Source organism: Prinia subflava, chromosome Z, assembly GCF_021018805.1.
Source record: "Prinia subflava isolate CZ2003 ecotype Zambia chromosome Z, Cam_Psub_1.2, whole genome shotgun sequence".
NCBI lineage: Eukaryota > Metazoa > Chordata > Aves > Passeriformes > Cisticolidae > Prinia > Prinia subflava.
The window spans coordinates 65,462,390-65,487,951 of NC_086283.1; the positions used below are offsets into that span (position 1 = coordinate 65,462,390).

General features: G+C 42.0%; 1 protein-coding gene across 5 annotated transcripts in view; it reads left to right on the forward strand.

Annotated features, from left to right (window-relative positions):
- Nucleotides 1-25,562, forward strand: part of MUSK (muscle associated receptor tyrosine kinase) — a 55,502-nt gene that overhangs the window by 14,745 nt on the left and 15,195 nt on the right. For 4 of the 5 annotated variants that reach the window (XM_063422220.1, XM_063422221.1, XM_063422222.1 and 1 more), the window contains 4 exons: nt 12,031-12,155; nt 15,766-15,925; nt 17,399-17,405; nt 20,186-20,452. In XM_063422220.1, the coding sequence (XP_063278290.1) occupies nt 12,031-12,155; nt 15,766-15,925; nt 17,399-17,405; nt 20,186-20,452 (559 nt within the window). The remainder of the gene's footprint in view (nt 1-12,030; nt 12,156-15,765; nt 15,926-17,398; nt 17,406-20,185; nt 20,453-25,562) is intronic. The other variant, XM_063422224.1, reaches the window with a different exon arrangement.

Genomic DNA, 25,562 nt, shown 5'->3' on the forward strand with positions numbered 1-25,562 from the left:
GGTGTGTCCTGTAACAGTAAAATGATACATATCTTTGGTTTAGTTCTGAGGAACATCTCAAAGAAGTAGGGTTGGTTCTTTCTGACATCTGCTGGGTCATTATAAATTGGTTCTCCACTAGTGAGCTGGTTCACAGCTGTGCAGAAGCTGCATGGTTGTATTTTCCTCATTGGTTCTTCTAGTTACAGCCCACTCAGCTTATGAAAAAAAAAAAGACTGATGAAAGTACTGGCATGAAGCAAAAGTGCAATAGGCAGAAACAAGCCTTTTCCACAAGCCACGCCAAACAAATAAGATATGCTGAGTTTGTTTGGTCTGCTAAAATTAGCACATGAAGATGACTTCCTCTTGCTACTGTACATTCACAGATGTCTATAGAAGGTAACACATGCATTGAGATAAAGCAACAATATTATAATCTTGACTGTTTGCCAAGAAATGAGTTTGTAATTTCCTGGAGGCAACATTTCTGACTTGCAGTTTTTTATTAATTTTCTACTGTCTTAAGCATTTTGCTAACTAGCTTTTTAGTCATTGTATTATCAATTTTGATAATGTACACTTCTGCAAAATCCAGAAGAGTATTTATATACTCAGTGAAGCAGTATATTGCCAAAAGATTTCCAAAGATCTTTTCTTGTTTGTTGTATTGATCTCAAAGTGAGTCTCTGGCTGAAAGGTTCCTGGATAAATCCAAGATTCAGGACAATGGTTGAATAGAAGCATTTGCTTGCTTATCTGATCCATAATTCACCCAGATGTCTGAAGGCTGAAGTTTATTGACAAGTTTATTGACTGAGATGGTTATGATGTTCCAGTTTTCTCTGAAATCTGAAATCACTCCTTTGGAAATAGAGAAGCAGCTATTTTCATCAAGAGTGTTGAGATCTGTTATCAAATGCAGAAATTCCCGTTGATGCAAGTGAAAATTCAGAGCAGGGTATAAAGATTTAAGCTGTGCCAAGAAAGTATTTTTTGGGCCTCCTCTGAGCATTTGAAATCAGTAGGATCTGTAAGACCTTTGTCTTTTTTTTTTTTTTTTTTTCCTTTATGCATTGGATACCTATTTATGTACATAGGCCATAGAAGGGGAGGAATTTCAGTTTTTGTTGGTATTTGCAGTGACATCGAACCAGTCCATTAATAGGACCAGTTCCACAAAAGCCCTGCAAGAACTTTTCAGGTTAGCTTCTGGGTCTGCTGCCTAAAACTGTACAGTCTCCAAGGTTTGAAGTTACTTAAGAATGGTATTCTCCATATTCATAATGTATGAATTGTGTGATATTAAAAGAATATATTTAAAGCTGTGAGCTCTTGTGTGGTGAGAGATATGGGAATATTCCTGTTATGAGCATACTTATCACTCAGACAGAGTGAAGCTGCTTCATTATTTTTTTCTTAATATGTGAAATAAATTCCTTTGGATGGTTTTGCTTTAATCTCTCCCTATCTTTTTCAGATATTGTCCTTATAGCCAGTGTTTAAATTATATGTAATTTCTGCATCAAATAAGAAGCATCTATTGCAGAACAGCCACAAACTAGTAAATTTTGTGATGATTTAGGGGTGTCATTGCCTCACCTGGGCTCATTTTTTTCTTTGTTTTGGAGAATGTTTCTTCTTCCTCCTTGGGGGTGGAAAATGCCACTTTGTGAATTGGTAGAGTTCACATGAAGAAGGGCTCTTGTCGATCTTCATTCTTCAAAACAAAAAATCACAAAAGAAATTGAAGAGTTGACCATGAATTTCTGGCAGTTTTGAAGTAACACCTTCTTGCAAATGAAAAAATGCCATAAACCACATTTCAGCCTTAGCTTTATATTTAGCTTCAACTATTGAAAGACCATTTTTTGGAAATTAATGGAATTATTGCCATTGAAATATACAAAGGCTTGTGGTGGATTAGGCACTAACATAACAGAAGGTAAAATATTTTTCTGAGAGGTGTCCTTCCAATCTGATAGCAGCATGTGAATGCCAGTCTTCTGATGTGGGCAGACAGTGTGAATGGTCTTCTGGAACCTGGTGTGCAAAAGATTTTTCTTCCCTTGTGAGTAAAGAGCAGATTTCCTGTCTTTCTAGGTGTTGCATCCAGCTAGTGAAACCTCTGAACTTTGCACAGTGATGTATTTTTAATGTTGAAAAGTATAGAAAAAGACAAACAAACATAGGGACTGCTGTGGGGGAAGAGGGAGTATGTGTATGGTCCTGTTGGTTATGTAATGAGTTAGATGAAACTCTTGTGACTTATATGAAACTGAGCCTGATCTCCAGCCTGTGGCACCAGACTTGTGGAATTCAGGAGTATACTGTGTGATAACATTTAGTATTGAAGTCATCATTCTACAGACGCATGTCTAGAAATTAGCAATCATAGATCTGTAAGAAAACAAACAAACAAATTATCCAGGGCAAACATTAGTGTGTTGAACAAAAAGACTCCCTGTATACTCCATGGATTTATCAACATTTTTGGTTCGAATCTCTGCAGTTTCCAACTGTCTGAAGAGGTATTGGTTGAGGACTAGTGACCCTATCTTTAACTAGGCCATTTATTTATCTCTCTGCAGGAGAGTTGCTGATCTACTTCATTCTGTGCAGCACACAAAACAATCAAATCAAAACAAGTGTAGAAGCAAGGCTCCTTACACTCCCCCAAATTAGATGTTGGTTGGTTTTGCGTTCCAGCCCTGATAGACAGAAGTCTTTTCCTGGCCACATTTCATTGCTTACTACCAGCTACTAAAATAATACCCTCCCACAGGCCACAAAAATGTTCCCCTGTAAGCCACTTCTGAAAATAGGAAGATTTTCCTTGGAGAACCATCCCTTCAGAAGAAAGGATCTGCCAGATTTGGTCTAGATTTTTTATTTTAATAATTTAGTCTAATTCTTGTGCCAGTGAGGGGGTGGCAGACTAGTTGACAAAGAAAGCAATGCCATTGCTATTGAGTTAAGAGACTGTCCCTGTAAAGTGTGAACCACTAGCTTCCTTCAGCTGTTTTTTGGATATCTTATAGTCTTGGGACAAATTTGCATCACAGATAAATCAACAGACTAGCAAGTCACACCAGAATTTAAGGAATAAAATCATGCATTTAGTGCAGACAATTCTACCAATTTGGATAGACCAAATTCCACACACACCACATTCCAGAGATGATCTGTATTTCAAATGAAAGCTCACGTCTGATATGTTATCCAGAAACTTTTTTACACTTTTGTGTTGACTTGCGTGCACTTGGCATAGATGTTCTAGGAAAGGGAGTTACTAAGAGACCACTGAAGCAGCCAGTCAGCACCGTTACCTTGCATTTCCCACAGATTAGATTCAGTGTGAAATCTGAATTTTTATCTGTATCATCTTTTGAGGCAGTGTTTTGGCTCAGGCGAATTGCCAAATAGCAAACTGGCAATGAAGGTTGCAGTTCTTCATATAAGTATTGCTTGAAATTTCCTCATGAAAATTCTAATACCAACACTGAAGAAGACTCTGACTTGAGCAGAGGCAGAAACTCTGGGAAAGGATGACTTTCCTGTTTGTGTTGGTGCTGGTATATGTGCCTGCAGGCAACATCCTACGACAGTAATGGGTGAATACAGCAATTTGATTTTAAAAATTGCAAAGGGTTTGGGAGGGGGAAGTGTTACTGGGAAAGAACAAGTTTGCCTGTAATTACACCGAAGTATTTGACTGACCTCAGTGGGGTGGCGTGGGCGTAACTGAAAACCCAGAATACCTCATTAAATCTCCTCCTACCTGTGGCATTCACCAGAGTCATCCCAAGGCTCTCAGATGCTGCAGGAACAACCATGGCCCTAATTACAGGGTAACAGGGCAAGCTACAGGGGGAAGAAGACAGCCTCAGACCTTCAGCAAATGACAAACAGGCATGAGCTACTCAATTTACTCCCAGGGCTTGCTCTGCTGTGACGTTGGCATGAGGTTCATCCTGCCTTTGAGTCATTATCACAGGGTGGCCTCTGGCACTGAGGAGCTGCAGTGAAGGCCTCCTGGGAGCATGAGGCTTCAGACAAGGCACATACACAAGATTCTTCTTTAAGAAGCATTTGAGCCTGCTATTTCCTTTCACAAAATCTTTTTTTCCCTACCAAAGACCTTGGGATGGCACTTGAAAAATTTATGACCTTCTCACATCATTGCATGAATTGTGGTTTTAAGAGAAAAGAAGATATGGCAGCTCAAATCCCTCTCTCTTGTAAACCATTGGCTAGCTAGAAAGCACAAGCTTCCTACAGAACAATGAAGGGAGGATAGAGAATATCCATAGCTATCAGATAAAGGGGGCCAGAGCAAACTGAGACAAGTATTTTGAAGTGGCTGGAGCCAACAGTAGAGCCCGTCATAGACAATCACAAAAAGGACATATCAAACAAGGAGTTGAGAATTTGGAACAAAGATGGATCCCTGATGTAGGAGGAACTAGATGAGTTTTCAACACTAAAAATCAAGCATGCATGATGGATAAGGTGGGCAGGGAACAGGCTCCTTGCTATCCCCCAAAGCAAGGAACATCCTAGCAGATAGTGCTAGTAGCACCTTAAAGTAGACGAATTATGGCATTGCTGGTGGAGACCAGATGTCAGGATGATGCATGAATGATCTCATTTTTGGGTATCCCGGTGATTCCCCGTACTTGTTTGATCTATTCCTTTGAGTGAGAGAGGGTGACTTGTGTGCAGCTGAGAAGATTTCAATATATGTATACAGACTGGTAGCCTTGGCAGCAGTCATGACGGATTGTGATCAGGAACGGAACAAGCAAAGGAATTGCTCCTTGACTTCAGGAGGCTGAGAACCTCCTTTCCAATTTCACATTCAGTAGGGGGTAGAGGCAGAAATAATTCCACCTGATATGACTCTGAACTGTAGATGAGACAGAACATGGGAAGTTTAAAAGTCTTTCCTTCAAAGAAACCAAACACAAATACAAGACCAATACTGACATGAAAAGAATTTCCTCATTCATTTCCTTGGGAAGTAATTTGAACACATTATCCTCACTTGTCCTTGAATCTAATGGTTGCTCTGTATATAGAGATGAACACTTGTACAGAACAGGTTTTATATAGTTACACAGGACATAAGCTATCTATTTACATTTTACTCCTGGTTATTACATCTTTGCGTATTTGTGGTGTCTCCTTTTAGGATTCCAGAGACATCTACATGCAGTGCAAAGTCTTTCACAGCTGAGAAGTTAGTGGCTGATAGATTTACTATCACATGGGTTCTTCTACCAGAGCAAATTGTCCTACCATCCATAAATCTAGGAGTCCCTCCTAAAATAACTTTACCTTGAAAAGTTATTGCCTTGTTTAGAAAAATTTGCTTTGATATCAGACACTAGAGCTTTGATCTGAAGGCATACAATTCAGGATGGAGATGTTGTGCTTTGCTCCATCTTACTTCCACACAGACCTTGAACTGTTCCTGGTGGCCTTCTGATAGGATCAGGCTCCAGGTTGAGTGTCTATATATTGCTGTGGAGTCTAGACTGTGCTGCACGATGTTTTAAGGACTACAGCAAGGCCCAAGTCTCCCAATTAATATATCAGGAGCCAGAAAAGCTTGCACCTTGTGATTTTATACAAAATGCAGATGTTTCAGATGCATTGGAGGCTTATCCTCCAGGGTTACGACAATAACAGGGGGAGGGTCAGTGGATGATGAAGTACTGCTTGCTTACAGCTTGCTCACAGCTTGCTCACAGCTCTTCCTCACCTTGCTCGTTTGGGCCCCATATATAATAGTGCTGCTCCTTGAGAAATAATACAGTGATTGTGTGGATTTCCTACTGTGTTTGTGCTTTTTTTTTTTTTTTTTTTTTTTTTTTTTTGGTAACTTGTATACACACAGTTCTTTAGCAATAAGCATGCTTGTACATGGATTAAATAAAATAGGTAAGAATTTGATAGAGATAAATGGAAGAGTTCTCTTATCAGCTTTTCTGAGCTATTTTGCTCCTTTTTGTATTTACTTGGTAGACCTACAAAAAAAGATAAATACAGAACTTAGGTAAGAAATACTTGGAGATCAAAGTGAAACTGACCTTGCAGTTATCTTGGGATTTAATTATTAACCCATCCCTGTTTTGGAAGTGCTAAGCCCGCGCAGAACCTACTGCTGCTGTTGCTGCAAGAGGAGCGGCTGATTGTCCTTCCTGGAGAATTCGTTTGTTCTCCAAGGTGGGATTTGGGTCTGTCATGTCAGCTGCAGAGACAGTGTTGCCTGGTCAGCCCTGGCTCTTGGAATGTGGTTAGCTGCTGCACACAGCTCGGTGCGGCTGTGTCTGTGGTCGCTGATCCATGAGCATGATGTGTGGCCTGTTCTTGGCCCTGGTATTTCAAGAATTTTTATTTGTTTTTTTAACTTTTATGCAGGTAACGTTAGAAAATTCAAATGCTGCGGGTTTCTATGTATTTAAAAATGTATTTGTCAGACCTTCCCTCATCTCTCACCAGTGGGAAGGAAGTGGTAGTCCCTCTACATTTTACCTCTCCTTGACTGCCTAGTTTAGGCTTGTCAGGAGGAGAGAATAGTTATGAGCTGAATGAATCTGAAAAGAGAGTTAGGCAAATGGACTTCTCACTGGCAAAAAACATAGTGGCACAAGTTCATGGTTCTTCAGAGCATACAGCTGGCCAGCAGAAATGTTTTTTTAATGGCTTAGTAAGCAAAGTCCCAGCCCAGAGACACCTTTGCACACAAGAAATAACTCTGACCTTTCACACTTCAGGTACAAAACAGCTATGGGAACACTGGCAAGCAAAACAAAAAATGCTTGCAATTTAGCTGATTTACACATGAATTTTGCACAATGCAAAGTCTGCCAGGTTATTTATGTCAGGAAACCTTCCAAGACAATGTGCAGTTTACCAGTTTCTGCAGCAATATAGACACATTGGATCTCAACAAAACACTGGATGCAAAGGAAAATACATTGTGCACACAAGATTTGCCTTTACTGTGTCCTGCAGCTTAGCTGCAAAAAAAAAATATTATGCCTAAGACCTGGTTTCAGTCACCTAAAAGGCCATGTTTCATTGATTAATACAAAGCAGTTGGGGAAAGTGAGGCAGGTTGAGGTATCAGATCTGGCAGGATGGGCACCTGGGTGTGGCTCATGGGTCAGGGCAGGCTTTGGCTGCAGTGGGAAGGGAATGTTGCCAGGTGTTGCCAACACAAATTCAGCTCCTGGTGGCCTTACCTTGGTTTGGACTACTGCGGGTGCAGATGCTTTACAGTATGCCAGGACTAGCAACAAACTCTTGGATCTGAACAACTGTGGATGTTGACAGGCTAGATTAATTCACGTATATGGGAAAGTATTGCTCATATTCTCTTAAATACAAGGTTCACAAAAGCAACTGTGGCTTCTGGATATAAAGCAACCTACCCCACACCCCAAAACTAGTGCTTAACTGGTTCTGGTGTTGCTTTTTTCCCAACCAGAAAATGAAAATCGAGATGATTTTAGTTAAGAGATAATATAAGAACAGACCTTTATTTGAAGGCCTTCAGGGGCAGTTATGGAAAGATGTCCACAAAAGCCCACTTTCCCAAGGACGAGTATATTTTATAGGTTTTAAGAAATTACCATAATTGATAAAAAACACCAATTAGGAGGACAAGTGGTGATGCAATTCTCCCCCAGACCAAGCCCTTTCTTTGGAGTCCTCCACTTGGCATTAGCTGTACTTTGCTCATGAAAGTGTATCTCAAAGTGTTGTTCTCTGCTTTGGTTCTCAGGAGGAACCAAGAGAGCACAGGACCCCTGCACCTCCCAGGGCTTGGAGCTCTGGAATTTGTTTTGTCTTTCTGACATGGAAAAGGACTGGAAAAACTAGTCACTAGTACAATAGACTACAGAGCTACAAATATATGTGGGAAGAATACAGAGAACATAGAAAAAAGGCAAAAACCAAGCAGTATCACTGGTGCCCGGCGCATCACTTTGCCCTTTCTCCAAAGCAGCAGCACAGCCCCAGACCACCTACACAGCTGTCTGGTTGTGACTGGCCAAATCCAGCCTTCTTTAACAAAAAAATAGGCCTTACCCAGACTGAAGGCAGGCATCTGCCAGGACTATGGGACCAGACCCCAAACCTGGGAAATGAAACATAGCTCAGTCAAAGGCAATGGGGAAAAAAATCACCTGGAAAGAGTTAGCCATTCAACATGGAGGCAGGGGGGAGGGCATGCTGCTTTAATCTTTTTATAGTATAAAAAATTTTGTGACTGAATTAAAGCCCTACTGTTTGGACTGGATGATGTTATGTAATTCTCAGAAACAAGAGCAGCTGGCCACGGTACAGATACCTCCTAGCAAGCCCGGCAGTGCACAGAACATCATTTATCAAGGCTGTAAAAAAATACATTCATTGAGGGGCTTGGGAGTGAAATTTGACATGCTGGTTTGGCTTATAGCTGTCTGGATTTCATTTACAGGTCCTCTGTTTTATTTTCCACTAAAATAAATAAATAAATAAAGCTGTCTTTGCCCACTTTCTCTAACTGCTTTTTGGGCTGCCTGCGGGTAAATACAGTGCAGAGAGCCCAGGGGTATTGATGAGAATGTTGCTAATCTTGTAATGGCAATGTAGCTAAACAAGCAAGGACAGAATCCACATTCAGGATGATGTGGGAAAAGGCAGACAAGTAATGGAAGTATCACAAATCACCTGGTTGTTGGAAATTTTCACTCTGAGGAAAACTGAGAACAAGACAAGATCCTGAGCCCACCAAAATAAGTGAATTTTACGAATATTTATTGCTGTTTCCTGGTCCTCCCTCTTCCTGCCTTTCACCCACCTCTTCCTGCCAGCTACACCACCACCAGATTTGCAATTTCTTCCTTATCTTTGCCTCTTTTCTTTACTTGTGGAATTATGGGGGGGTGGGACGGGGGAGGTGGGGTGGTGAGGGAGGAGGCAGAAAAATCATAGTTGTGGGGTCTGTGTTCTGCCATTTAGATATGGGACAGATTTCATTGCTTATGCAGCTGCCAGAATGAACCCTGAGCTCATCCTGGTGTTCTTGCCCTGCTTTCCACAGGTGGAGGGTGACACTGGCTGCACTTACGCAACCCATGCTGGCTTTGCCACAGCATTCAAGTCCGACGGCAATGTCAGATCATCTACCCATAGATTATGTGGTTGAGAAATAGCTGATGCTATTTTTTTAATACTGTTTCCCAAACTGATTAAGAGCCTTTTGGAAAATGTGTCCTTGGATTGGCCAATCAACCATGCTCCAAAACCTGTTGGGACTCAGAAAGTCTGGCCCTTGTCCCAGGGCCATTTTAAAATAAAACAATGTAATTCCCACCCTTCGCAGTTTATTCCAGTAATACCATCTACAGCTACGTACTTAAGGTGCATAGCTAAACTTTAAGTGAAATACTTGAAAGCATGCAAATGTAAGAGGAATATTAAAGAATTGAATCTGTAACCTCAGTTTTAAAGGTCTTGAAAAATGCACAAGATAGCACTGGTGATAGAAGGAATTTCAATTTGTTCATACTTTGGAAATCAGCTTAGTTCCTTATAGATCCAATTTTATTTAGCCATCCCTCCCTGCAGTATTTGCCACCAGAAACATGTGAATGTTTAGGAGCTGTTAATGGATTTTTTTATCCCTATATTCAGTGTTTTAGGATTTTAAGAATGGCCTGATACTTTACTTTCCCTATGCTGGCAGCCAACTGCTTACCTAGCAGTGTGCTACGCTGCTAAAGCAAGTGCAGTGATCACTGCTGATGGCTGGACCCTGGGAAAAGGAATGCATCTCTCTGACCTCCCCATAGGCACCGTGCCAGGCATGAGCTGGGCCAGCCATAGTGCTTACTGAGGCTTTTCACCCTGCCTGAGCTATTGCCATTTTCAAAGTGCATCTTTTTTCCTCCTGGCTGAAAGATCCTAGCAGATTTTGGGAGAGCAGCTAGTACAGAGGAGGCCATATGTGCCACCATCCAGCATCAGCTAACTGGGTGCTGGTAATTTGGCACTCTGGTATTAACTGGGCAGGATCTGAGCAGCAGAGTCAGAGGGCAGCATCAGGTGGGCAAGGGCCCAGCAGCACACTGGGCAGCACTAGGAAAACACTAAGAGCCATATTCCAACTCTGGAAGCTGATGTGCTGACTTCAGCAGGAGCCATGTGAACGTAGCTGCTGCCAGAGGACAGGCCCCAAAGTTTAGTATTTCTGCAAAAGAAGTATAAAAATAATTATGAGCTTAACCTGCAAAACTTGGGTCTGAATTCGTAACCATCTGGTGTTAATGGCCTAAAGTGAAACTTCAGACAAAGGTTTCATTTTACTTATTATTCATGGCCAGTGACTGCAGCCTTGCTTATTACTGATTGAGCTTCATGCCTGCTGCCTTGCTTAGGGGTACGGGGTGCAGAAGGCCTGATGCTGCTCTGCTTTGACTTTAGGCGGGTGGCACTGAGCACAGACAGTGGGATTGCTTGGAGCACACAGAAGAATTAAGAAGATCAATATAGTATTTATCCTCTCACCATTTTCACTTCACTGACATTAAACTTAATCTTCCTAAAAGCCCCTGCCCAAGAGTTTATTAAATGACAAAAATATTTCCATGTTGAAATTAACTCCTACTGGTACTTATCTGTGAGCAAAACCTGTTTTTAGGCTCTTTGTCAAAACTAAATCTCCGCTGCATACCAGCTCAGAACTGGGTGGAAGCACATACAAAAAATCATATACTTTTTTTCTGTTCAACTGAAATTTTGCAGACAAAGCCTCCCCATCCCAAGTGGTGTGGACAGATGTTCTAATTCTGAACAGGACAAACAGAATATGGTGACGTGATGAGGTATGATAAGGAGAAATACACAGGTAGAAGTGGCAAACAAGATCACAGGCTTTTCTGACAACTCCAAGGGAAACTTCCCTGCTTATTAAAGTTTCTGATGGAGACTTTTAGACATTACTGTGTGGTCCAGAAAGTGTTATTCACTAAGCATGAGAAATTTGAGTAAGAAATGGCAGTGCTATTGAGCCTCCCTCTGTACAGACATTCTGGCGTTTCTATTAAAAATTTTAGGTCAAAACTCAAATGTTCCAGGTGGGAAATTTCTCTTTTCTGCTTTTCTCTATGTGGTCCAAGTACAGCATCTTGTGAAGATCATCAGGATTGTGTTTCTGGATCAAAATAAGTTTTCACCCAAAATACTTCAACTATTTCTGATCAACAGCATCCCCTCGTCTCCTCCCCCACAAAAACACCGCCCTTAACCAACAAAAAACAACAACACCCCTGCCCCCCACCAAAAAAAAAGGAAGGGGGAGAGAGGCAAAGGGAATGCTTATTTTGCTTATCTGCAAAGTGCCCAATAACCATATTTCCATTAAAGAAGGAAGACCTGTAGAACTGAGAAGCCATTTTAAAAATCTGCTTTTCCGTTAAGATCTCATCTTCCTAAAGTTTTACCAGCCATTTCCTCATACCTTGATTTTAGACACTATTCCCTTAGGGCAGCTTCTTGTTGTGTGGAAAATGCCAGTGTTTGCAGCAGTCTGTGGCAAGTCTTAATAACTGCAATCAGACTGAGATGTTTGTCTGACCCTTAACCTTCATGGCACATGTCCATACTGGTAGTCCTTAACAGTTTGGAAGAAATTTCACAGGAGGTCGTCCTGGGCAGGGCAGCATGGCAGCTTGCTGCTTTTTTGCTGTAAGCTGTTCTATCTGCATGCTACTGAAGATTTTGCTCCTGGTTTTCTTGCACATTACCTCCTCTGAGGCTTTGAAATTGACACAGAAATTTCCAGAAATAAACTTTTGGTCTGTAAGGTGTAGAATGTAACTGAATGTATTTTTTCTCCTCTCTCCCAAGACTGTCACTTACTAGGAAGCCTGTTCTATGCTCTGCTTTTATTCATGGAGCTGTGACTTATGTCAAGGGGAGGGAGTACTCCCATGTGAGCACAGCCTCAGTTTTACATTATCATTCAACAAGCACCTTTGTCTTCTCTTACAGTGTTTGCCAGAATCCTGAAGGCTCCTGAATCCCAAAACATCACTTTTGGGTCCATGGTGACATTGCGGTGCACTGCGACCGGCCTTCCAGTCCCTACTGTCACGTGGCTGGAAAATGGGAAAGCTGTAAGTGCCTCTTCTTCATGCTTTTGGCACTGGAGGACTGCTATCAGTTGGAAGCACAGAAGGGCTGGTAGTCAGCACCAGTGGTTTCTATTCCTTGCTAACTTAGCGGCTTGTTTTTCAAACTGGTTGAGTCCATCTCTCTGCTACAATTTTCTCCTCTGAAAAAACATTGTCCCCCTTCTCCAGGGTGTTGTATGACTTCAGTTGTTAGGATCTGGAAAGCCCAAGATGAAGGATGCTTTAGACTTCTTCAACTTTCCTCCAAGCCAGAATTTCTAGGACTTTGTTGCACGTTTCTGCCGCTGTCTTTCCTGCCCTTTTTTGATAATGTGGTGACAATAACAAGGCAAAATTGCACATTTGAAAATTTGTCAAGAAGTTAGAGCAAACTGTCTTGAGGTTAAATACCTGTGGAACAGCATTATGCACAGCATATTTGAAGAAGAGAATAGATCTGGAATTTTCTAGACTGACCTTGGTGATGTGAAATATGCCGTCAATTTATCCTTGGCCAGAATTATGTTATTAAGAAAGGCACAGCCTCTTTGTTGGCCGGCACCAGGGGATGCAAATCCACTGTGTCTCATATGAAAGATTCCGTGGTCTAAGGATCCTGACCACTTAATATATGTGCTTGCTTTCAATTTGCCTGGCTTTCATGCCTGTGTGTAGACTATTACAATGCCGTCCTTTCAGTGAACTGAGGACCTGCTTGACTCCTTCATTGCCTATGTGGGACTGAGCAGGGCACCACAGTCATGGCAGCTCTGCAGCCCAAGCCTGCCATGGGTTCCCTCTAGTCTTCATGTGCTTAAGGGGAACATGTTTTATACTCTCTTTGGTCTTTTGACAGTTTTTAAAGGATGTGAGCCTCAGGGCATGATTCTGTGGAGGCAGGTGGAGTGTTTGCTGAGTTCAGGCTGACTATCACCATCCTGGTTCGTGTCTCCTCTTTCCGTACATTAAAACTAGTTATTAAGACCCCATGCAGGCTGTCTGCAGGCTGTCTTGCCTTCCTTGCCTCTTCTATACCTTATTGTGTCCTCCAGTCTGATTAGGGCTAATTTTCTATATCCCCTCAATGTTGTTAGGCAGAGCAGCAAAGGGATCGAATCAACCTCTGCTGAGACTCATGGGTACTCAATGGTTTCTGACAATATTTAGTTTGAGACAACTGCAGGTGTTTATTTAAGACTTCTTCCCCAGTGTGAATGAAACCTTTTGCAGGAGTCTGGGGTGCCTGGCAAGAGCAGTATACTTCCAGAGCACAAGATCCTGATGCATGGGTCCCACAGAAAGCAGAGGTACATGAGATGATGCTCAGCCCTTCCTGGTCATATCTGCTCTTCCCCATTCCTGTCTGAAAAGCATAGCCCAGTCCCAGGAGGGTAGTACTCCAGATTGCCTCACTTTAAATATGGCAAGGAAACCTTAATGAGAGCCCGTCTCTGGAGATGGTAAATTTGAGGGCTGGTTCACAGCAATGGTGAGTCATTTGAAGATTCAGCATGCCTGTGGCATTATGGTCTCTGAACACCCATCTGTAATTGTCCTGAGGCTCAAAGAATGGGAGTCTGCTGAGCTTACTGAGCCGCCCTGGAAGAGGAGGATGGAAACTCCTCTGTGCAGTAGCTGCCTGGCCTACCTAAATAGAAACACAATTCATTTTCCTCCCGCTATGCACCACAGGACATCATGAACCTTGTAATGTAGTTTTCCACACATCCAGGAATAAATGAGCCAGGTGTGAAGATATGAAGAGGTCTCTAATTTCCTGGTAACTGAGGTGATATTTTAAACGCTAAAAGAGAGTTCCTGGAAATAAAATCTCAGGAAGGTGCTTGAAAAGGAAAGGAAATCAGTTAACACAAGGGAACATCTTGAAGTTTCCAGTAAAGGAAACAACAGATGGCCAGTGTGGAGGTGCTAGGCACCACTGCCTGTGATTTTCCACTGTAATGGTGCATACTGCTTGTACTGATTGCAGTTACCTGAGCTACCTCTTCCTTCAGTGTCCTAAGCCAGAAGGAACAATCCCAGTTATCTGTGCTCAGCAGGCACAGCCCAGCCCTGCCAGGCGTGGCACACCTGAGGCCTGAGGAGCCAGCAGGGACAGAAGGCTGGATTCACACAAGATTCTTACTGCAAACAGTCACATATCCCACCAAGATGCTGGAAGGCAGAGGTATCCTATAGGAAATACCTCCTTCCCACTGAGAAGGTCCCTGCACCATTTTAGTGCTGAGTGGTTTCTGGAGAGAAAAGGATTCTAAAACTAAATTTGAGCAGCTCTGCGACAAAAGAGATGTCTGTGAAAAAACATCCCCTGGGCCCCAACCCTCTTGAACTGGTTTCATGTTATAGGTCCAAAAATATCCCTGATCTCTCCATTTGCACAGCAACTGACATACCTGGTGCAGTACTTACAAACAGTGCTGGTCTGATCAGTGATTTCTTCCCATGAACAGTCTCTCACCACAACTCCAAGCTGACTCTGAGTGAGACAAAACAAATATTTTTTTTTCAGCATTTTCTTTTCATAGAGAATCCAATCTGCTTACAAGACATGTTAGAACACTGATGAGTTCCTTCTTGCTTTTTCAGTCATTGCTGTCAATACCTATGAGTATTTAATTTAACTGAAAGATCTCATTGACAGCACATTTTTACCAACCAGGGAGGTCAGATTGATATCTCTGTCTTACATGTATAGGTTACATGTGTAGGTAGAGTGCCTTGCTGGGGCGGGTCCAGGGAGACAATCTGAAATGTCCTTGAAGTCAGGTCACACCTATGGAATCCACAGGCAGCATATCTCACTTGAAATACATTTGATGCTTCCTATCAGTATGAAGATTAGAGCAGGCAACATTCTCCTTCCTGCTGCCTTTGCAGGATAGAGTCTGTATGTACCATGCTCTCCTACTCTAATGAATGCCACATTGGCAGGAAAGACTTGATGTTAAATCAACCCCAACTGGCCAAAATCAGCAGGCTTCAAGCTCATTTAACTGGGAATTACTGATCTGGGAAAAGAGCTGGCTAAAATTATTACATTTGCAGCCCTTCCGTATTTCCAAATGCCAGATAAGAAAATCTGCCAGATATCTGCTGAAGTGTTTGAGCCAAAGCACTTTGCTCATGACTGCTTTGAGAGCAGTGGTTCTATTAATCCAGAATCAATGACTTTCAAACTATTTTCTTCTCTTCCTTTGTATAGCGGATGTTCACAAAGTCATCTTGTGCCATTCTTTGCTAAGGCACGAAGAGGTAAACAATCTACTACAAGAAGCTCTGTAGTAATTAGCCAGCTCAATTACATAACCCAAATTGTGACTATGACCCTTTTGAACTGAAACCTAATTGCAAAAGTATTGCTGAAGTGTGAAACAGGAGAGATCTTTTAACATTTATTTTTGTGTTTGAAGTCAGCTGCCATGAAAGCACCAAAGTAACGCCAGCTGCTTTAGCTCTCTGCCTCTTTTGTCTCCTTGCCACATCTTCCTCTGCTAATTTAAATGCTTGGGATTCTGTCTCTTAGATTTTTCCCGGGTTTGCTTGTTTGCGTCTTTTTTGGAAATATTACTGCACTGAGCTTTCCCCCTTTCAGGTGTCTGTGGGGTCTACAGCAGAAAGTGTCAAGGACAGAGTGGTTGATTCCAGACTGCAAGTATATGTCACCAGACCTGGCCTGTTCACTTGTCTTGCCACAAACAAGCACAGCAAAACTTTTGGAGCAGCAAAAGCAGCAGCAACCATCAGCATTTCAGGTAAGCAGGGGAAGAAGAGGCCATTAATTTTTTTAACCTCTCCTTCTGGGGAAGAGGAAAGGGATGTGGAGTATTCTGGAGGAAGAGGGAAGTCTTGGAGAGCTGATAGTGTGTGGGGGCCTAAATTTGAGTACAAGTACATCCTCCACCAGGCTATTTCCTCATATACTCTTACACTTTGGAGACTGGCATAGCTGTCATTTCCTGAATGTTTCATGCTGTCTTGTACTTTGTGTCCCAGAAGCACACTTGGTAAGTTCATCCATGTGGAGGAAGTTGAGGCCATGGCCCAGCGTTGGTATCATCTAACAGCAAAGTGAAAATAGTTTCAAGCAGTTCAGCTTCACAGGGGGTTGGCATCCAGAAAGCAAGGTGGTTGCTGTCAGAGTAGTACCCTGCCTTGCCTGGAGTTATTTCTTCTCTCAGGGACATCTCCCAGATGTGAAAATGAATTTCCAAAGAGGAGAAATACCTCTGTCAGAGCTAACTAACAGCAATTGTCATACAGAGAGAAAGGTGGAAGCTTGTCCCATCCTTCTTTGAACAGGCAGGGGGACTTAGTTAGAGGAATCACACTAGACATGGGATGGTAGCCCTGGTCCTGCTTTTAACCAGGCAGATGCTTGCTCATCTCTCTGTGGCTTAGCTTCTGCTTTCTTGAGAAAATAATTATGCCCTTTCTCACACTGGGCATTGAAAACTAACAGGAAACTGCCCCATAAGGTGCTCAGCACTTGTTGCATTTCCCATCCCCACTTCTGCTTTTAGTCCAGACAAGTCTGTGTCCTACAAATGCAGTGGAGTGGACAGGTACTTTGGGCAGCTGGAAGTTGTACTACTCCAAGCGGTGTGTGCTCAGCAGGAGGAGAACACTCCTCTAGATCTGAGCAGGAGTCTGTCTTGGCCTTGTCCCATCCCACAAGGCTCCCAGGACAGAGGTGCCGAGGGCCTTGGCTGATGCTCAGTGCCTCCTCCCTGTGCTGGCACTGCTCAGCTCCCTGTGGCACTGCAAACCAGGGCCACTGCTGTGTGCCAGTGCTGCATCTCCAGCCCTGGCTTCTCCTACTTGTTACAGCTGCTGCCTGAAATAATGGATATCTATGTGGCTTAAGCAGAGAATGCTACCTGCTGGTTACCTTGGACCCAAAGGGTCAGGATAAATGTGTGGGTTTACAGTGCAAGAGTCCATGTCAGCTGGCACTGCCATCAACAACCCACTTCCTCCTCATCATTTTTTCTCACTTTACAGTGTTGTGTGTTGGCCAACTTTTCTTCCCCACAAAAAGACACAAAAAACCAAACAGAATTTAGGTGCATTTTTTTTCATACAGCTTGCAGTTCTCAGACACATTTCCTAGCATGGAAATCTTGACTTATGCATCTCAGGGGGAACAATGAAGTGTCACTGATGTCTTTTCCATTTCTTCTTTCTCCTGGTTCATCACAATTCCTGGATCTGATGCCTCTTGGCAGAATGGAGGTAAGAATGACTTTCTGTGGTTTTGTGGAGGCTCTTTCTGGGCTGGGAAGAAGAAGAATTATAAACCAAGGGGGTTTGGTTAATTTGTCTTAAATGAAGGGGTAGGGTTTCTGCATGCCAACCGTGCAGATGAGGTTCATCCAAAGGGATCACTGAGCTCCCTTACAGAGGCAGAATTGGAGACTAAGCTGGGGTAGATAACGATGGTTTTGAGTCAAGCCAGCAGTAAGGGTATTTGAAGTATTGTAATGGGGAGAATATTCTGAAGGAAATTCTATCCGTTTACAGATCCGTAGTTTCCCTTGACCTTATAAATTTTCATGGCAAGGCTTAACTACAAGTTAAACTCTTGTCTGTTCATGGTTAATAAGTCTGATTTGTTTTGATGCTCATCAGATTAGGGCAAGAGAAGGTTATATTTGTTCCAAGCAGAGTTATGGATGAGTAAAGCCACTTACATGTGATGAGAAATGAACTTCTGCTTAGTAATTTTGCAGTACTGAATAATTTAGCTGGCTTTTTCTCTTTAAAATCCTTTCATGTTTCTACATGCTGCACTGGCTGATTAGTCTGGAAGGAAAATGAGAATATTAGTCTGGGAGATGGGCTGGGACCTTCTGGTCATCACAGAAAAGAACAGAGCCTGGGAAAGTCTGAGCAAATGGCTTTGTCAGTCTGCTGACCCAGAACCCCTGTAAAGGCTTTTGTCTCCATCACAGGAGTTTGCCAGATTGATTCAGGAAGTTTGTAAGTGATTAAGTGACCACCCAATGATGATGGCAGACTTTTGCCTTACACCTGCACCCATGCAGGTATGACAGGCATGAGGACAGATCAAGTGCTCAGCCCATCTGTCCCATAGGTATTCTTAACATTTGCTGCATGACGTTCCCTTTCTGTGACAAATCATTGTGAGAAACCCTATGTTGTTACTATTTCTCCGTTGCAGCTTGGTCTGTGTTTCCTTGCATATTTTAGAAAAGCGAGGAAACATAATGTTAGCGCTGTTAGCTCTTCTCAGCCCCCTGCCCCCTGCCTCTGCAGCCCCCTGAATGCAGCAGCACTGCTGCCCCATGCACACTTGTCCCTGCTTTTGCCACTGGGCACAGGAAGGATTCAGCTTTCAGATTAGGCACAATGGGAATTGTAAATAACATTACCTCTGCCATGCCAAGAACAGTTCTAGCAGGGTTCTGGGATCAGTACATTGCTTTGGGGAAACCTGCTGTGTGCTGGGGAGATGTCATAGACTGAGACTACTGCAGCATGCTAGGGGACTCCTGTGTTACATAAAGGTGTGTCCATGGAACCTGGGATGATGTAGTGTCAGAGAATCATTGTCATTTTGGTAAACCTCAAGGGATTAGTGCCTTCTTGTTTTTTTTATCCAATGTGACATAGAAAAAAAATTAAAGAAAAATCATATGGAGCCCAAAATAGAGCAGCTAAAACAGGGCCAGCGAGTGTCATCTGCAGAGAACAACATCTGAAGAACAGAAATGTGTAATCCCTGTGTAATCCCTTGTCCACGTATCTCCAGCTTTGTGAACAAAAAACAGCAAGAAACCCCAGAGTTAACAATGGATGATTATTTGGACAGGGAAAGAAATAAAAGGCAAAGATACAAATAGCTCTGTTGACTGCTCCAAATGGTTGGCATGTTGTGAATTGAACTCTCTGACCCCAGTTACACTGAGCGAATGAGCAGTGGGGACAGCTGCACCCAGCCCTCCTCCCTGCCCTGATTTGGCCATCCCCCCTGCACAGAGGCCTGTTTTTCCAGCTTTGCCTCCCATACCAAGGACATTGCATCCCATGGGCTGTCTCTGGGCAGAGGACACCTCCTCACCTGCAGACCTTGCTGCTGTTGGGTGAAGGTGGGAGCTGCAGGAAGCATGGCTGACCTGTGTGTTGCCCTTTCCTTGCTGCTCCGTTTTGATGGACACGGGGAAGAAAGGAGGAAGTGTGTGGGGGAGAGATCTCCTTCTAGATGCAAATAACACTGGCGAGATAAACAAATGGCCCTCAAAGAAGATGACCCTACTTTTTTTTTTTATTGCTCCTGCATAGCTCTGTCTCCATGCTATGTGGCAGGACTTCACAAAATGGGAGATGTGTTTAGGAGAGCAGATGCACCTTGCAAAGAAACATCAGGAAAAAAACCACAGAGACTTGTTCCTTCCTTGTCTCCGAGTCCCTCAGCTAAAGGTGTGGAAGAGGGCCAGGGTCAGAAGTGGTGCAGGAGCCAAGGATGGGCAGGCAGGAGTATGGTCTGATCTTGTGAAAAATTCCCTGGCACATAATGGGTTGAACTTGCCTGGCTCCTGCTCATCAAGTCAATCATAAATTAAACTCCAACCCTTGTTAGACAGCAGAATGAAAAATCCTAAGTTATCACAGGACTGCAGCAAGCAACATGGCTGATCCCTACTGCAGAGAAGAGGAAAGTAAAATATTTTCCCATCAGAGCTTATGGACAGGGTGAAGGGCCATGCTAGGTCATAGTTCTGTGTGATCACTCAGTCTTTAGTCCACTTGAAATGTTAATAACCCTTGGTGAGAGGCTCATCCATGGAGTTCAACTGGACTGGCGCCAGGGTACCCTGCAGGAGTTTCATTCTTGGATTATATTTGCTGGTTTTAGTGGCTATAAACATCTACCATCTCCTCTGCCCTCTGTTAGCCTTACACATGCCACTTTATTCAGAAACAGGGCCATTGTGCTCATGCAGCTATTTAGATCTGTGAGCTTACTCTGTGTGTGCTCTTGTCCTTGACAGCAAGCTGTACAAGGGTGATGCAGGCTACTGCAGCACATACAGAGGTGAGGTGTGTAGTGCTATCTTGGCGAAGAATGCTCTTGTTTTCTTCAACTCCTCGTATGCTGACCCAGAGGAGACCCAAGAGCTGCTTGTGCACACTGCCTGGACTGAACTGAAAATGGTGAGTTCATTCTGCCAACCGGCTGCTGAGTCTCTGCTGTGTAACTACATCTTCCAAGAGTGCAATCCCTCGGGAGCTGGGCCAGCTCCAAAACCATTGTGCAGGTAAATGAAAAGAAACATGCTCATATTTCACTTTCATTTCATGGGGATGTGTATGCAGCAGGGGAGTGGTGAGGGACTGTCCAGGCTTGCAGTAGCAAGTGAAGCTGAGTGAAGCTGGGCTCTCTAGGATTGCACAGGTTTTCCCTTTGCTCTCTCCTCTGCACACACACACACACACACACACACACTCTGCACAGCTCTCACTGTGCACATTGCTAGGGTATGGTCTGAATTTGAAGTCCAGACCTCTATATTATATCAGGTGTTTGGAGGACAGTGTTGAAAAGAAGTCTTCATTTGAATTACATAAGCAATTTCAATAATTTATGTATTGTTATCTGTTAACTCTTACTAGTCCAGTATGCAAATTTTTTATTACTATAAAGAGTAATTGCTCGTTTGGATTTTTGACTAAATGCGGCTCCAGATGATGCAACAAATCTGACCAAGGCAATATACCAATCATTTTGCACTTCCTGCTATGACAAAATTGAGAAAAAAATGATGAGACCAGAGACATTGCCTGTGTAATTGTACCTGATAACCCAAAACTCCAATGTGGTTATTGTATCCTTCTATGTGCAGAGAAATGTGCATTGAAATTGGGCTGACAGGGATCCTGAGGAGTCCAAAGCATCCCTTACTATAGCTAATCTACTGTTGACAGGTATTTGTAAACACATCCAGTGACAGACACTTCTCCCTCCTTACATACAACCTCCTAAGCAGTCCCTCCCTCCTTGCTCCTTGTCCTCCCACCATGGTCATGGAGGCCAGTTTCTTTCTTTCCTCTTTGAAATGAAATGTCACGTCTTTTCCTTTTTGTGTTTTCTTTGACTAGAATAAAACAGGTTTTTCCAAGCTCTGCATGTAGCTTTTGCTCTTCTGCCCAGTTTTGTTATTTTAAACTACAATGTAATTATGATTGCTTGGTGTTCTTTGCAGAGGACAACCCCAAACACATATATCAGGGTGAAGCCTTTTTTTTTCTGACATAGTTGGCCCTTAAAAAACTAGTCATACTCATTTCACATTTGGGCTGACATCCCTGCCTAGAGTGCACTGTTCTGTTCTTGTCTTCCTTGAAAGACCTTATGCACATTTTTAAATACTATTCAGATTTGCATTTATTAGAAGAGTAGCCCCAACTCTATTGTCTCAAATAAAATACAAATATTTTCTACAGACATGGCAAGCACACTGCTTGCTGGACTTGGGCCAGATGTCTAATGGCAATAATTTCTCCAGTTATGTAGGGGCTTTTTAGGACAATCAGCAGTATGTTGTTTTTGGAATCAGGATCTTTTTTGTTGCTTCTCCTTTAATATCTCTAAAACAAAGGCACAGAGGAAAATCCCAGTGTGAATACTGACCATACATTTAGTTTTCTATTTGGTACCTATGCTGCTTAGTATTCTACCATCAACACAGGGGTGGCGTATATCCTACAAAAGGAGATTATATGCACGTATCCAGAGATAATCATGCAGCCAAGTACTACAATTTGCATTTTACTGGCAGGCCCGTCTCTGCCACCTCACTAATCTGCTCTTTGTCATTGCGCCCTTAAAAACATGATCTCTCTGCCTTTTTTCAAGGTCTGTGGCAGTATTTATATCTCAGCCACACATGCACAGCCCTTTAGTCAGCTATGGGTTTTGCAGAAAGCTCTACAAGGTATTTCAGTTAGATCTCAACCTTGCTTCATTTACCCCTACAGGACCAGAACTCATCAAAACTCAGTGATTTAACTGAAGACCTGTATTTCTGGGGCACTTCTAAAGTCAAAATTATATAAACCAACATGCACTTGATCTTGATGCACCTGAACTAACAGTTACAACATTTGTAAATATGTCTAAATGTTAATGGGTTTGCCTGGAACCATTTTTTTCATATCCATGAGTCAATGTTGGTTTTTATTAATTATTCCTCCCTCCTTCCTCCCATAGTTTTAATGCAGCTTTCTTTATAAGAAAAGTCCTGGAATAGCATCCTTCCCAGTTCCTGTCCTCAGAGAACTTCAGCTGGACAGCAGTTCTTCCAGAGCCCAATACTGCTTTTGATAACTCAGACATATAATATATACTTCTTCATGGCTGAGAGAGGTCTGGGGGCTCCTGAACAAGACATCTCACATGGTCTTGGTTACTTTCCAATTCTCTTATTTTTACTGACAACTTTATAGCTTTCTCCAGAAGCTGGCTAGACTACACAAGTTTTCAGCTGAAATACTTAATGACTAAGAATTTAACTCTCAAATGTGAGGGAGTTCTCCCAGCTTTTGAGGGACATACTACTCTTGATATATGTCCATGTATTTTTATCTTATTATTTATTTTCTGCACCAATTTTTCTCTTTCCATGTGGTTTTTTAATGTTCATTTGGAACATTAAAATCTAGGTTTGGAAACTAGCTAGCAAGAATAGCAACTGGCTAAATAAAATTTTATAAAAGTAACCAGTGGGTAAAACAGGACAAAATGAAACAGAAGAAAACCACATGGGAAAAGTTCACTTAATGTAAATTTAGATGCAAATTGATTAAAATGAGAATTCTTAAGGGAAAATGATGTCTTGTCTCACACCTCTTGATTACATCTGCCTTGTTGCTGGCTGCTATCGCAATAACAGAAGTATTCACAGTTTCTGTTTCAATCACTGCTGATAGGTTGTGATCAGGTTGTAGGGAACAGCTTGTGTTGGGAAAAGTCTCTCTTTGGGTCTGTGTGTTCCCACCTACTCTTACATAGTCTCTTGTGGTCCCTAAACACTACTGGCACACTTGTTGTCTTCTGCCATTATGTTCTTTGTCCATCTGTCATTTACATGATGTAACTTTTCTAACAATAACCTGAAGTGATCTTTGCATGTGACCTCAGCAAGCTCTCGCTGCTCAGCATCAGGTGCTACAACAACCATAGAAACCCAGCTAGAAGTGACTGACCATCCCTCTCTCTGGCTGCTTTACCATTCTTCCAGGGTGCAGATAACCTTCCTTTAACCCTGGCTCAGACGGCATTGCAGGAGAATAGTCTTTTGTGTTTTGCAATCAAACACCAAATAAAGGGCTTATTTAAGGATGCTCAGGATCCAGGAATGAACAGAGCTAATTCAATCCAGATCTCCCAAGTCTCAGCCACTGCTTCAAATGCAAGTTTTTCTCATTTCCCTATCTAAGTACTTCTTTACTTCACAAGGTCATTCCTATTCCACATGTTGTTTAACATAAAAAAGATAAACTTGCCATCTGGCTGCATTTTGGCATCCATGGAAGGGAGGAAGGAATAAACCGGGACTGGCTAAAACCAAACACAGAGCAGCTGGGCATTGATGACTTCAGCCTGTTGAAGGGCATCCATTATGGCTGCAGAAAAGCTGTTGCTCTGGAAGAATTCCCAATGACCTCCATCTTTCAGGTGCTTTAGAGGTTTGCAGTGTTAGCCATTGCTGAAACCCATGATCATCTCCTCTTGCCAAAACTGTTGTATAATTAAAGGTGGTGAATTTGGCTAAATCCTTCACCACAGACCTCAGAAGTGCCTTTCTCTTTCTGCATCATTGTGTGATGGCTGGAAAAGTTGTGGATCTGGGAAAGACTTCAGCTGAGCTGTACAAAAGAAATCTCTGCACATGACCTCAAAGCTGATTTTGTAACCCAGACTCTCAAGAATGGCTACATAAATAGGCAAACCACTGATAAATTGACCAATACAACAAATCCTCAAACTTCCCAGTGTGGTGTGTTTTCTTTCTTTCTTTCTTTCTTTCTTTCTTTCTTCTTCTTTCTTTCTTTCTTTCTTTCTTTCTTTCTTTCTTTCTTCTTCTTTCTTTCTTTCTTTCTTTCTTTCTTTCTTCTCTTTCTTTCTTTCTTTCTTTCTTTCTTTCTTTCTTTCTTTCTTATTCTTTCTTTCTTCTTCTTTCTTTCTTTCTTTCTTTCTTTCTTTCTTTCTTTCTTTCTTTCTTTCTTTCTTTCTTCTCTTTCTTTCTTTCTTTCTTTCTTTCTTTCTTTCTTTCTTCTTTCTTCTTTCTTTCTTTCTTTCTTTCTTTCTTTCTTTCTTTCTTTCTTTCTTTCTTTCTTTCTTTCTTTCTTCTTTCTTTCTTTCTTTCTTTCTTTCTTTCTTTCTTTCTTCTTTCTTTCTTTCTTTCTTTCTTTCTTTCTTTCTTTCTTTCTTTCTTTCTTTCTTTCTTTCTTTCTTTCTTTCTTTCTTTCTTTCTTTCTTTCTTTCTTTCTTTCTTTCTTTCTTTCTTTCTTTCTTTCTTTCTTTCTTTCTTTCTTTCTTTCTTTCTTTCTTTCTTTCTTTCTTTCTTTCTTTCTTTCTTTCTTTCTTTCTTTCTTTCTTTTCTTTCTGTCTTTCTTTTCTTTCTGTCTTTCTGTCCTTTCTTTTTTTTTTTTCTACTTCAGGTATTTCTTTCTCATCCTTCTTCACAAAGAGTTTCTCATATAAGGCCCATTTTAAAATCCAGAGCACTTCTTGTTAGTGAATGTTTCACATGGTTATGGAGGTAATACATTAGGTGGGAGACAGATCACATCTTACCAGGCAATCTGATGCTTTCACTGTAGATATCAACAGAGAAAAAAACGGATTTAAAGTTGCCTGTAGAGACAATAAAAATTACATTTTTTATTCAGTGAGATTAAAAGTATATGCAAATGTTTAATATAAGAAGGTTAAGAATTGCAGCTCACCTGCTGCTTTTAGTAGATGACACTTAAATATACAATTTGTAGAAGCCAAGTGAGATTTTTAGAATACATTGAAAAATTCTAACTAGAAATGAGAGGGAGACTATTTACAAGACCAGGTAGTGACAGGATGAGAGGGAATGTCTTCAAACTGAAAGACATTAACTGAAAGATTAACTGTTAACTGAAAGATAACAGGAAGAAATAATTTACTGTGCGGGTAGTGACACACTGGCAGAGGTGGCCCAGGGAAGCTGTGTGGAATGCCTCATCCCTGGAAATGTCCAAGGCCAGGTTAGATGGGACTTTGAGACCCCTAGTCCAGTCGAAGGTGCCCTGTTCATGGGAGAGAGCTGGAACTAGATGATCTTTGATGTCTCTTCCAACACAAACCATTCTATGATTCTGTGTTTAGAGGTT